Raw genomic sequence first — 13,285 nt, forward strand, 5'->3', positions numbered from 1 at the left:
ACGTATTTACACTGCGTCACAGAAACAACCGACAACTCCCAGCATTAGGGCGGTAATAAACACGGTTGAGGTGTTCGTAAAACGATAGTCATTTTCAATTAAAAAAAACAACAAAGTAGCGTCTATTAAATATCAACAGCAAAAATAGAACATGTACATACTTCTTTTATTTTTAATTTGATTCCCAGAAAGAACTAAATACATTCTTGCAATTAATCGAGGTCCTTGTTGGATTGCTTTTCGACTGTGTTACGGAAAAATTCTGGTCTGTTGACCATACTTCGAAGACTCACAGAGATATCTCTCACAAAAGTTGTATGGTCATGCGCGTATTAGGGGACATACTTACGAAGTACAGGTACATTAAACTCTTATCTTTTTCTAGTTCTAAATCTAATTTATTTTTTCTGAGGGTAGTACTATTTTCAGAGAATCATTTTTCAATGACACAGCAGCGGAGCGTTATCGAGTTGCTTGGTTACGTTTGATATTTTGTGGGGAAAGATTTCTTAATTGGGCGAGAAACTCAGCTTTACCACCCTCATCTCTGGTATCCGCCGTACAAGCTGCGCAACTAGATCCAGCGGTGGACTTATTTTACCCTGAATTGAGTAATAGAATATCAATTGTTTTGCAGGTGATGTGTCGTTATTAATTAGTTTAATTGCCATGCTTTACTCGTTAAATGAAAACGCTGATTTGTTGTCAATACTGACACGTCACAGTGGTATTTTATGTTGGTAATACAACAAAATTCTCGAAACTCACGCAAGTGCAAACAGTTATAAAATTTGACTAATAGGAAATGAACGAACGAATTTACATAAATTTTTATTTTAATGTTTGACACTTTAGTATTTCACTTGGTGTAACACAAATGCGAGTACATATTTAAGTGGCAGTATATTTTAATATATTTTCAAGTAGATTGGTAGCAGCTATACGTGAACCAGTAAAAAATTCCCGCCAAAACATTTTTGTGCAGAAAACTAGTTTTTGCCATTTACGTTATCGGGTATATTTGTGCGAATATAGCAATTTTTATTATTCCATATCTAAGACAGAAGATTAAAGTCTTTAGCACAGATCTCCTGTTCTTCATAGCGGAATACAATAACACAATGTGTCAAAAATTTCCAGTTGAACCACTGGACGGTGGTTACTTAGATGTCCTGCTACCGGTACAGATATAGCCTAATACTTTTTATATATTACTGTTATTGTGAAATTAAATCAAATATATTCCGTCAAAAGAAGTGTTAGCATTAGTGACATATTACTCAAAATACTAGACCGGAAATAGTTAAGAATCCATTTTAATTACAGAATGTGAATCTGTCTGTAGACCAAGAATACAAAAGTAAATACCGAGAGTTGAAAATGCTATTCTCCAGCATGGAGCACGCTGTAAACTTTATGAAGAATAAGAATTCGTGTCGTAATACAACCAAAGTACTGACCGTCATAACAGATGCGCTTCCTACTTTGGAATTGATTCAAAGCGAGACTTTTCTAAATGACGTTATAAATGTGTTATTGATTAAAACTAAAGACTTTGTTATGGATGAAAACGATTGGTCCAAGGCGAGGAATATAGCTTTGAAATTGATGGCACACAATTCGGAGTGGGTTCGTGCCAAATTCTATGAGAGAATGGCGGATATGGTGAAATCAATTTTAGTCGATGAAACCAACCAATCGGTTAATGAAAAAAGTTTGACTTTGATATGTGATGTGGGAGTTTTGACTGAGATATGCTGTCACGGTCTTTCTTCTAAATCAAAGGAGGTAAGAAAACTATCGAATTCTTTGTCAGTAAAAGTAGAAAATTTTTTTAAAGAAGAAATTATAATTTTTGTTTCGTTTTCTTTAAATAGATTTTTTTAAGGGATTTGATGACCTGGTAACTAAGACCTTTAAGTCATGTCGTATTTTAATTTATATCCTTTATTTTATGAAAAATTATAATATGGAGTAAAATGAAATGAAGATGATTAATTTGAGACATTAATCAACTAGGATAAAATTAAATTAAATGAGATGAGATGATATGGGATGTAATATAATTTCAGTAAAATGGTGGTCATTTACTGAGATTTTTTTAGTGAACTTTTTGGAGGATCCTGGGGAGTTACGTCCAGCAGCTTTGTTTCATTTTCCCACATTTGTGCACTTTCACAGATATTAAACAGTTAATAAACCACCGTTATTACACATTTAAACCTGAAGAAACACTAAATAGACAAAATAAAACAAATCACACAACTTCAGTCCTCGCGTTCCCGCCAAAAAGTCTCTTTAAATAAGAAATCGAAACGTTGGTTATGTAAGATTTGAGATATGAATTTCAGGGAGAGTGACGGCATTGTGATGTCTGTGTTCCTTAACCCTTAACCGTGCTCTGAACACACAAGATGTTTTATTTTTGTAGGTAGAGGAACATGCTACGGATGTTATGCTGTATCTGCTGCGAGGGCGGCTGGTGCTCAGTGACGGTTGCTGGTGGCGTCTGATGGCCAGCTTGTTGCCCGTCCTACCGCTGCTACACGTATACGCTGCACACGAAACACATCTTGGTATGTTCATTCCAGTCCACCTTGGAGCGTACGCTTTCCATTGCGGATTATCTTCGCCCTATAAATTAACCAAGGTTAAAGTGAACTTATCATTAGACTGCAATAAAACGTTATCAATCGCGTTTCTTATGTTGCACTATTTATCTAGAAGTTAGGTATTATAGTTTTTGTTTATAATTCAAATAGACTGGCGACACCAATTATAACAGACACGAGAAAAAGTAAACATGACGTAATTTTTTTATGATTACCGGAAAACGTACGCACATACTATATTACTTTTTTAAATTCAATAATCAGAAGCCCACCAAGATCACTAGGTGAACATTGTGTCACACAACTAGAAGTTTTTTTTTTGTTTTTTTGTATTATGGCAGTCCCACCATCTAGAATGGGAATGACTGTTTCCCAGGCGTTCTCATAATACTGTACTGCGCTCACAATACTGTGTCTGTGTTAATGGTCATTAGTAAAATGCTTTTTTTAATTCATAGTTTTTATGTATTCAGGACGAGCGATTTGCAAGTCACTGGAACGCGACATCGCCAATTGCATGGGCGTGTCGAACGCGGACTTGATATCGGGCTTGGTGCGGCTTTTATTCGTGCGGTGCGCTACGGTACAGTTAGACGCCGCCCACTCCTTATGTCGTTTACTAGGTAAATATTATTCATGAGTTATGAGTAGAGGTCGGAGTAGGTAGATTGATTTAAGGTCGTTGACTTCAAACGTAGAGGATAATATGGATATGCCTCCAAAAAAACCGGAACTTCATATTTATGGTGATATTTGTTCCGGAATTTTGAAATTAGCATGAATCTGTCTTTAAGGTTAAAAACAAATAATAATATTAATCTACGCTACCAATGCTAGCTAATGGTGAAAGAAATTAGTATTTTATTTTGTACAAAAACGGATTGGAATACTTACACCGTATTTTGTCCCTTTCTGTTGAATTAGAAATGAAGCTTGTCAGTATGAGACAAAACTTAGACAGGGCTTTTTGTTCGTTTATCTCATAAATATAGAAATTGTATCCGATGAGGATTAAAAATATATTTTTTTCAATTTAAAAAAATAATAATTATGGATGAAATGGCATGTCCATATTATAATTAATATCTTGACGCAAGTATATAAAATCAATCTACCTACTCCGACCACTGGTCATGAGCTTATTTGCTTAGAACAGGAACAGCTACTTAGCGGTCTTGTTTTTCAGACGACGAAAGATACTTACCTCCGCAGCAATCTCTAAGAGTTGATGTTTTACTAAGCGCATTAAGAAGAGTGAAAACTCAAGAGTTCAATTTGGATACTTCTAGTTCACCCACAAAGATGATACAGGTATGAAATCTCTTCGATGCAAGTGACAGGTAGTGTCTCAGATATGTCCTTGGCATTGCTGATGTCCGTAAGCATAGCTGACCACTCACTATCGGGTGGGTCAATGCGCATTTGCCTTCTAATACAGTAAAAATAAAGCAAAGCAAAGCTCTATATATTATGGTTTGAAACAGGCTCGCGCAGACACCCAGCGGCACTTGTGGCGAAACCCATGAAGCGCCCCCTATTTTTTGGAATCTTCATGTTTCAATGTTTTTTTTTTATTATTTGTTAATTTAGACTTATTGTTTTGACGTAAATTTTAGGAAACTTGTAGTTATATGTTTTGTTATTTACAAGGCACACGTTACACCCATTGTAACTCTTTACATGACGATACTCCACTACAAAGAATATTTTGTTGTGTAAGTGTAACATAAATAATTTCGGTGGCGGCGCCCTTATTGTCTTGGCGCTTGTGTGCACCGCATACTCCGCACACGGGGACGTCGTTGCCCTCGTTTTTTTATTGCTTAGACGGTTGGACGAGCTCACAGTCCACCTGGTGTTAAGTGGTTACTGGAGCCCATAGACATCTACAACGTAAATGCGCCACCCATCTTGAGATATAAGTTTTAAGTTCTCCGTATAGCTACAACGGCTACCCCACCCGTCAGACCGAAACGCATTACTGCTTCACGGCAGAAATAGGCGGGGTGGTGGTACCTACCCGTGCGGACTCACAAGAGGTCCTACCACCAGTGATTACGCAAATTATAATTTTGCGGGTTTGATTTTTATTACACGATGTTATTCATTCACCGTGGAAGTCAATCGTGAACATTTGTTAAGTACGTATTTCATTACAAAAATTGGTACCCGCCTGTGGGATTCGAATACCGGTGCATCGCTACATACGAATGCACCGGACGTCTTATCCTTTAGGCCACGACGACTTCGACGAAATATATTATGATTTGGAATTTTCATTTACAGACGACCGCCCTATTACAAATGTTGGACGTTTTAAAACAAGGCATCGTGCTGGACGAGCGCGGCGCCGAGCTCGTGGCGCGCCCCCCGCTGCGGCCCGCGCTCGAGCCGTCGCTGCGCCGCACCACCCTGCAGCAGCTCGCGCTCGTCATGCGGCAACAACAACTGCACGAAACATTCATGGAGTACGACGGCCTTCGAGTTGTCGTGGCTACGTTGAGGTGAATTATTACAACAATTATTGCATTTCACCCAGAACGAACTAACAGACTTTTTTCATGGTCACGATTAGAGAATCCTGAGGTGTTAGACAAGCATCAACTATGTTCTCTATTGAAGTTAAGTTTTGTTATTTCAATGACTTTGAGATTAAACCGTAAAGTTATGTCTACGACTCTCGAAAACCAAAGGAAATACCACAAATACTATTATTTCTTTGGTTTACATGTAAGAAGCAAAATTGTGAATGGTCTCTGAGCGACTTACAAAACTTTAGGATGTCCTTACTGGTGGATGACTATCTTGCGTTTCCGGAGTGCGCGGTCAGCTGCGTGTCGGTGCTAAACAGTGTGTGCTTCACGGCTCGTCACGCCTTGGCCAAGATACCTGACCTATTTTTGCTATTGTTGAGAGGTATGTTCGAATTCTATGAATATTTCAAGCACAAATGCTATTTTTTATCTGAGTAAACTTAATTATTATTATACTCAATCTCGGCTTAGCGTAATACTGAAAATCCTTTATAGAAAAGTCAAAGAATGAAATTAATTATTATTTAACACGCTCTCCGAAAATAACTGTAACTATACTTGAAACCTTAGAACTTACATCTCAAGGTGGGTGGCACGCTTACGTCGTAGATGTCTATGGGCTTCAGTTACCACTTAACACCAGGTGGGCTGTGAGCACGTCCAACCATCAAAGCAATAAAAAAAAAAAACGATCGAAATTCAGTAAACTGCATCCAAGCTATGGTTGTTTTTTTCTAGTGATATTGGTGTTTCCAACAAATGAAGCTGCAGTGGCTATGACCGCACAAGTGCTGGCTCTAGTGGCGTGGGCCGGATTTGTATTACAAGAGCTAGATTCTGCTCGACGTCGCGTACCAGCTCTGCCATTAAACGTGACGGACCGGATATCTCTGCCTTTTAACGTCCACAGCTATTGGAGCACTAGCCCTAATGCTGAACATTCATACATTGGTGAGTTGAATAAATTGTTATAAGATCATGTATGCTCATAAAATAAGTGATACAGTAATAACTTAATGTTTTCGAGAATATACGGCGTAATCCAATTTGTGCCTAAAATACTATTTTTGCCCGTTGTTATCTTCGTATCTGCTGTTAACAAACCTTTAACAGGATTTGAATTGCAAATGTAATTTAATAGTCCGGCCACAATAAAACCTTAAATACATTCTTATGTATAGCAAAGTTAATATTTTATTTGACTTAATCTTATTCGTAGTCAAATTAACTATTAAATAAAAACTAAAAAATTAATTTAAATTTGGGGGGGACAGAGTGGTTGTTAGGGGAGGAACAGTGGCGTGCATGTATCCGCGTGCGCTGGTGGTGCACGTACGCGGGGCGCGCGTGCGTGCTGCAGGGGCCGAGCGCCGCCGCCGCGTGCCCCGCCCCGCTGGGCCTGCAGCCCGCCGCGCGCGACGTGGCCGCGCTGAGGACGGCGTGCCCGCAGTACGCGTGCGGCGCCGCCCTGCTCGCGCTCGAGAACGCGACCTCGCATGCCCAGGTCAATGATGCGCTTCATCGATTAGAAAGGTTATATACTATATATTATACTAGCTGTACCCGTCCGCTCGCTGGTCATTTAAAATTAATTACCATTATTATTTCTCACCTCCACAAAGATTCTCATTATTGACGCCCCCGCAAATGGTGTAGGGAGTCCAACACTCATATTAATATTAGCCTATCCATTAAGTACCTGTATTTTCTACATGGATACCAAGTTTCAAGTCCATTGCAATGATTCAGTAGTTATAACGGAACATCCGTAAAAACCACTGTAAATTTATATATTAGTATAGATATTCCATACTATTTTGATATAGTGATAACATACGTTAATCATTTTAATTGGTATTGAGAGCATCTCGTTACGTCTTGACGATAGAGGGCCTCATGAAAGAAGCATTAAAGATGGAGTTCTGTTTTTATTTATTCCTTAGACGGATAAACGAGCTCATCTGGTGTTGTTTACCGGAATCTATAGATATCAACAACATTACCATCGCCACCCACCTTGAGCTATGAATTTGAAGTCTCAGTTCTATAGTACAATGCTTGCCCCACCCTTCAAAGCGGAATGTATTACTGCTTTGTGGCGGAAATAGGCAGGGTGGCGGTATGTATAATATTAATTAAATTATTTTAAATTACAGTTACATACACCTTGTTTCATCTTCGACAACAAATATGGAAGAGTTCAGTTCGTTGCCCTGGCAAAACATGCAAAAGTTCATATCGGCACCGCCCGCCTCTTCCAGAGACACAATCTTATTAACAACACTATTGCACTTCATTATAACCTATATGGATAACTTACCCAATGAAGGTAAGTCTACAATACACAAACATTATAAATTATTTGTAAATATAGTATAATGCGGCACTTGTTAAACGATGTGTATCGAGGGTTGAAAGGCTATTGGGTTTAAGCGACATTTTTGCAACTTTTCAGAAGAGCCATTTAAGTTTAAAATTTGAAACAAATATAAGCAAATAAATATAATAAGCAAAGCATAAGCAACAAAAACTTCTTCAGCTATTTGAATGAGGTAAACTTAATTGAATTTTGATTAAAAATATCGAATTGTTGATGCTAATCTATACATATAAATAAAATTGGAGTGTCTGTTTGTAATATTGAAATAGCCTCTTTTTACTACATGCATATGAATATATATACGGTACATACACCAAAATAACATTTTTTACAATTTTTGTCTGTCTGTCTGTTTGTTCCGGCTAATTTCTGGAACGGCTGGACCGATTTTGACGGGACTTTCACTGATAGGTAGCTGATGATATAAGGAGTAACTTAGGTACTTTTTTTTAGACTAGCTTGGCTCCGCGGCTTCGCCGGCGGTACGACAATAACCGCGGGTAACATCGCGGGACTCAGCTATCAATAATGAAATTTAATGTTTCCGAAGCGAAGCAAGGGCTGGTCGCTAGTATCAAATAAAACTGACCTTTAATTACAAAGATAAATGTCGCGTATTTAGCGAAATGTCGCTTAAACCAAATCCTTTCACCTTCACTTTTCATCTCTCGATATGTATATTACGTGATTAAAACTAATTTTACGGTTTGATCTCGCGTTTTGTAACACAATTACATTATTTCCGACCCCACCAGTACAACATAGTTTACGTGGTTGACTAAGCTATAATATTTACCATTTGAGTATTGTGCTAACTCGGAAATAATATAGTGACATTAAAAAAAACGTGAGTTTAACCGTGAAAGTAGTATTAATTATTTTACAACTCAGGAAGACCGAAGAAAATACTAAAAAATATACTTATTACATGTTATTATTAAGATAAATATGCGAATTAAAAGGTTACAAATTCTAAACTCGAATTTTCGTGTTTTTGTAGGCGCCACACTGTTCTGGATCAAACAGGCCTTCATCGGAAACGATGCTTCCATAATAACGCTTTTGAGTCGAGAACAGTTTTATCCGCAACAAACGACACAGGAATGTATAGAAGTGACTCAGCTGCACATACACATCGTTAAAGTGCTTCTCAGGTGTGTTATATTGTTAGAGCGTGACGAATATAGTACAAATAAACTGGAGAGCCTCTTGAAGATATTACTCGCGTGCTTGGAAAGGACTGAATTGAAAAATTTTCATATGTTAGGTAAGGAATAATTATATTATGTGTTTTGTTGCATAAAATGTAGGGAGACAAGGGCACAAAGTCCAAATGATGAGGAATGCTAAAGATGAAAGTGAAAGTGGATGAAAGAAGTAACTATACTTGAGACCTTAGAACTTATATCTCAAGGTGCGTGTCGCATTTACGTCGTAGATGTCTGTGGGCTCTAGTACCCACTTAACACCAGGTGGGCTGTGAGCTCGTCCACCCAACTAAGGAATAAAAATAAAAAAAACATGTGTGCAATTCACACGTGGTAGAAGTGAAACCTTCCAAAATTAAAATACAATTATCCTAAACGTCTTAAAATTTTGTCATTAGTAAATAATTGTAAGGTAGCGCCCTCTGTGAATTGATATTTTAATTTCACGTATAATCCTAAATTAAAATTCACTAAAAGAGCTTTCATACACACGTTAGTATTAAAAAAATCTCACAGATGGCGCTGTATTAAATAGTATGTATATTTCTGTCTCATTCTTTTGTATTTGTGTCTCTTACCTGTCGTTTTTTCCGTTGCATCCGGTTTGAAATCACAACGATTCTAAAGAAGTTTTCACTTCAAAATGTTTGTGACACATGCACTCCTCTAATATTAATTTCATTGTGATAGAAGTTGGTGAAGTTGTTGGCATTTCAGGCCATTTCATACTGTCAATGTGTGTTTGGCAGCAATTGTTATAACAACTAATACTCGCGTGCCGCTTCTCGTAGGTTGATCGTACTACATATATTATAGCTAATTTGCTATTCTGATGTATTCGCTATCTAAATATTATGATGTTTCATCGAAATCCAACCAGTAGTTTTACCGTGATAGAGTAACAAAAATCCATCGATCCTCGCGCTATTTAGAATTTATGACATCAGTAGCGTTTCTTGCCAAGTTGCATGTACTGCATATTAAACATTATTGTCTCAATAAAAGTGTATAATTTATTACCAAAATATTTCTAGATAGCATAATATATAAGTTTTGTGATAAGTATTCATATTGATATCGAATATCATGTTTACGTTTTGGACGAACTGTAACTAAACACAGATTCGAATAAACGTAATAAGAGCTGTAAAAAACTAAATAATTATAAAAATTACAGAATTGTTTTTACGTATTCGGTCATTTATATTTTACATAATAAAAAAGTCGGAATAGATTGGTGATGATGATGATGATGGTAGCAACGGTTTACAGATTTCTTTAAAGCTTATAAAGTGTGATATTATTAATTAGTAAATACATTTAACTGTCTCGGTGGTGCAGTAGTTAGCGTGTCTGACTGTTGCGCCGAGGGTCGTGTGTTCGATACCCATCGATCGGGCAAACATTGTGCGATGCACAGACTTTTTTGCTCTGTGTCTGGGCGTTTATTATCGATATATGTATATATTTAAACATATTTTATGTAAGTATGTTTATCAGTCTCTGGTACACATAACACAGGGGCTTCTAAATTGGGGCTGGATCACCGCGCGTGATTTGTTCCTAGTTATTCATTACCGTGATTCTCAAGACTCTACATGATATATTAAGAAAATGATCTATACGTACTTCAATTAAACTTAACAATGAGACCACGTACGAGAGTATTTCAAACATAGTTTCGAAATCGTTCCACAAATGACGTAGACTTCTGTGAACATTATATACGTAAAAGAAAACTATACCAGACGTTGAAAGTCAGTTTGCTTGTGCGTTATTTCATCACTAGAACATTCCCAGGATACCTCAACGAACTGACGCGTTGTGTTCGACACGCCCTGAACTCCCGATACTGCAAGCTGTCACAGGAAACGCTCATCGAATGTATGAAGTTGCTCACGAAAACATTGAACGGCTGCGCGTCCGGGGCTGGCTGCAAGGGCCAGGCGTGTAGACTGGATATAATGCTGTCAATATTGGCTTTGTTAAGGGAAATATTCGAAGAAGCCATACCCGTTCAGGTAAGAAAAAATTAAGACGAAATTTGGTGATTATTACCTAATCATTTATTTATCTATCTATGTGAAAGATAATCTGTATACGTATGTTCCTTAAAGAATTTGAAATCGATTTAGAAGGAATTTTCAGGAAATCTTTAGATTGGCCATTTTGGTTTGGTAGCGATCGGATCGAAATCAAATCAAAGATCGCCCAGCAAAGGGGTCACCTTAGATTTTTAAAGCATAAATGGGTTAAGCTGAAGTTGATGGGTGAGGTATAGGAGTGACCCAGCGTTAAGGGGTTGTGGGAATCCATAAATATCACAATGTGTACATGTGTCTTGAGGCATAAGGTCGAAATATCAATTGCCGGATAACGGCTGTTCCAAGCTTCGACTGCTTTGTGGCAAAAACAGGCAATCATTATTCTGGTCCACAATATTCCCCGACACAGGCAATGCATATTTATGTTATTGATTAAATTATAACTGTCACGAAATTCGAGGTAAAAATAAATGAGTACCTAATTAATACGTTTATATCCTTTGACGCAGTGAAGTTGGCGGTTACTTAGCACATTACACCGAAATACTTTAATTCTTTACGGCTGCTATCTGTCACATAATATTTATCACGAAACGAATTTATCACAATCTGTACGTGATGTAATAAAGTTATTGTTTTTTGGTGTTCCGTGACTTGTTTGTTAATCTGATGAGAGAAATTCTCGTCATAACAGAGATGGAGTGAAGCGTGGAGCAGCGATGCGGTGAGAGAAGTATTTGTGTGCGGTAACAGTAGGCGAGTGGAACTACGGGCGGCCGCCATACACGTTGTAGCCTCACTTGCACATTACGCGCAGTTCTTACCACATTTGTTGCAAGGTAATTTATCAACAATGCAAACCCTTCGAAGTGAGTGACGTCACCTTGATCCTGTCATCGTTCTCGTCGAACCCGTCGCTCGCGACGAAGGGCTCATGGAGTAAATTAACCCTCATACATAGCCCACTGAGTTTCTCGCCGGATCTTCTCAGTGGGTCGCGTTTCCAATCCGGTGGTAGATTCTGCGAAGCACGGCTCTCGCTAGGGTGCGTGTTAGCAATGTCGTCAGGTTTGAGCCCCGTGGGCTCGCCTACTAGTGAAAGTTACGCTGATATAGCCTCTCAAGGCTCTCAGCTTAGGTAGGAAAAAAAAGTCGCCGTGGCTTAAAAGATAAGACCCCTGTACTCGTATTGAGCGACTATCATCATCATCATAGTCGGTTACTCTTGGCAAAGCAGTCGTGGTCATGGGGAATCCTTGTTTATCAAAGCCTTGACAGCTATTTTCTCCATAACTCGCGATCTGAGGCTTGGCGAACGCACTCGTTAAGTAGGGTTTTGGTAAAGATTTTCACTTGATCAGCGGCTATGCCAGTTTTCAAACCCATAGATAAGTACCAAATTTTCTAATGTAATACGTATTTAACTCGTGCTCACTAATGACTTTGACGATGAAGAAATAATATATTGTATTATAAATCAAACGCACAAGAATTATGATTTTCTTAATTATGTATTATGTATTGAGACATGTACTTCAAGCCTCAAGTCTCAAGGATGGCGGCGGCTTTCGCGTTGTGAACTCTATGTATGCTCCGGCAACCACTTAACAACAGATGGGCCGTGATCTTGTTCATTCGACTCTTCCGTGGAATAAAAAAAACACTACAACAGTAGTTGAACTAAAATTTGATTGATTTTAAAATATTAACAGAACAATGGTTTTTTTTTATTGTAGTGTTCTTATGTCTGTCGGACGGCAAAAATATTTTTACATAAGTGCTTAGTTTACGTTTTTATTAAGATGAGTGCGTTCTTAATAAACAACGTTGAAATTCCAAGTACCTACGCATTCCCTTTACCGTCAACCTTGAGCAGAATGTATTACGTAATGGTTCAAACATTTGTGATTTAAATTTTCGAAGTAGATCGACTTACACGAACACTATCTACGTATTTGTATATCAAAAAATACGCAGGCAGCAACCCTAGGTGAAACTATCGATGGTAATCTCAAACTGTTTGTCATCTTAATTAAAAAGAGACTGCACCAATGTATGTACTATTTACTTACAAAGCATCTTATCGCATAAACTGTTTTAGTTAAAATTGTTTAAGCTTAATAAAACTATTAATTAAAATTATAACATTATTCATCATAATTACATAAATATATATTAATAGCTGTTACCTGCGGTTTCGTCCGCGTGGGCAAGGAAAGGTAATCAGTGTAATTCAAGTAAATCAGTGTAATTTCCGGTGGAAATGACGTATATTTTCGAAATAAAATGTAGCTTACGTCGTCGTGGCCTCTAAGGTAAAGACGCCCGGTGCATTCGTGTTGAGCGATGCACCGGTGTTCGGATCCCAGGCAGGTACCAATTTTTCTAATGAATTACGTACTCAACAAATGTTCACGATTGACTTCCACGGTGAAGGAATAACATCGTCTAATAAAAACGAAACCCGCAAAATTATAATTTGCGTAATTATTGGTGGTAGGACCTC

General features: G+C 37.9%; 1 protein-coding gene across 2 annotated transcripts in view; it reads left to right on the forward strand.

Moving 5' to 3' along the window:
* Positions 1-13,285, forward strand: part of LOC101742116 (rotatin) — a 48,079-nt gene that overhangs the window by 5,062 nt on the left and 29,732 nt on the right. For both annotated transcript variants that reach the window (XM_012694025.4, XM_012694024.4), the window contains exons 8-21: positions 189-358; positions 430-637; positions 1,327-1,788; positions 2,432-2,576; positions 3,086-3,235; positions 3,799-3,923; positions 4,899-5,116; positions 5,392-5,528; positions 5,885-6,097; positions 6,421-6,679; positions 7,303-7,475; positions 8,527-8,793; positions 10,535-10,755; positions 11,474-11,618. In XM_012694025.4, the coding sequence (XP_012549479.1) occupies positions 189-358; positions 430-637; positions 1,327-1,788; positions 2,432-2,576; positions 3,086-3,235; positions 3,799-3,923; positions 4,899-5,116; positions 5,392-5,528; positions 5,885-6,097; positions 6,421-6,679; positions 7,303-7,475; positions 8,527-8,793; positions 10,535-10,755; positions 11,474-11,618 (2,893 nt within the window). The remainder of the gene's footprint in view (positions 1-188; positions 359-429; positions 638-1,326; positions 1,789-2,431; positions 2,577-3,085; positions 3,236-3,798; positions 3,924-4,898; positions 5,117-5,391; positions 5,529-5,884; positions 6,098-6,420; positions 6,680-7,302; positions 7,476-8,526; positions 8,794-10,534; positions 10,756-11,473; positions 11,619-13,285) is intronic.

The sequence above is a fragment of the Bombyx mori genome, chromosome 10, assembly GCF_030269925.1.
Source record: "Bombyx mori chromosome 10, ASM3026992v2".
Classification (NCBI taxonomy): domain Eukaryota; kingdom Metazoa; phylum Arthropoda; class Insecta; order Lepidoptera; family Bombycidae; genus Bombyx; species Bombyx mori.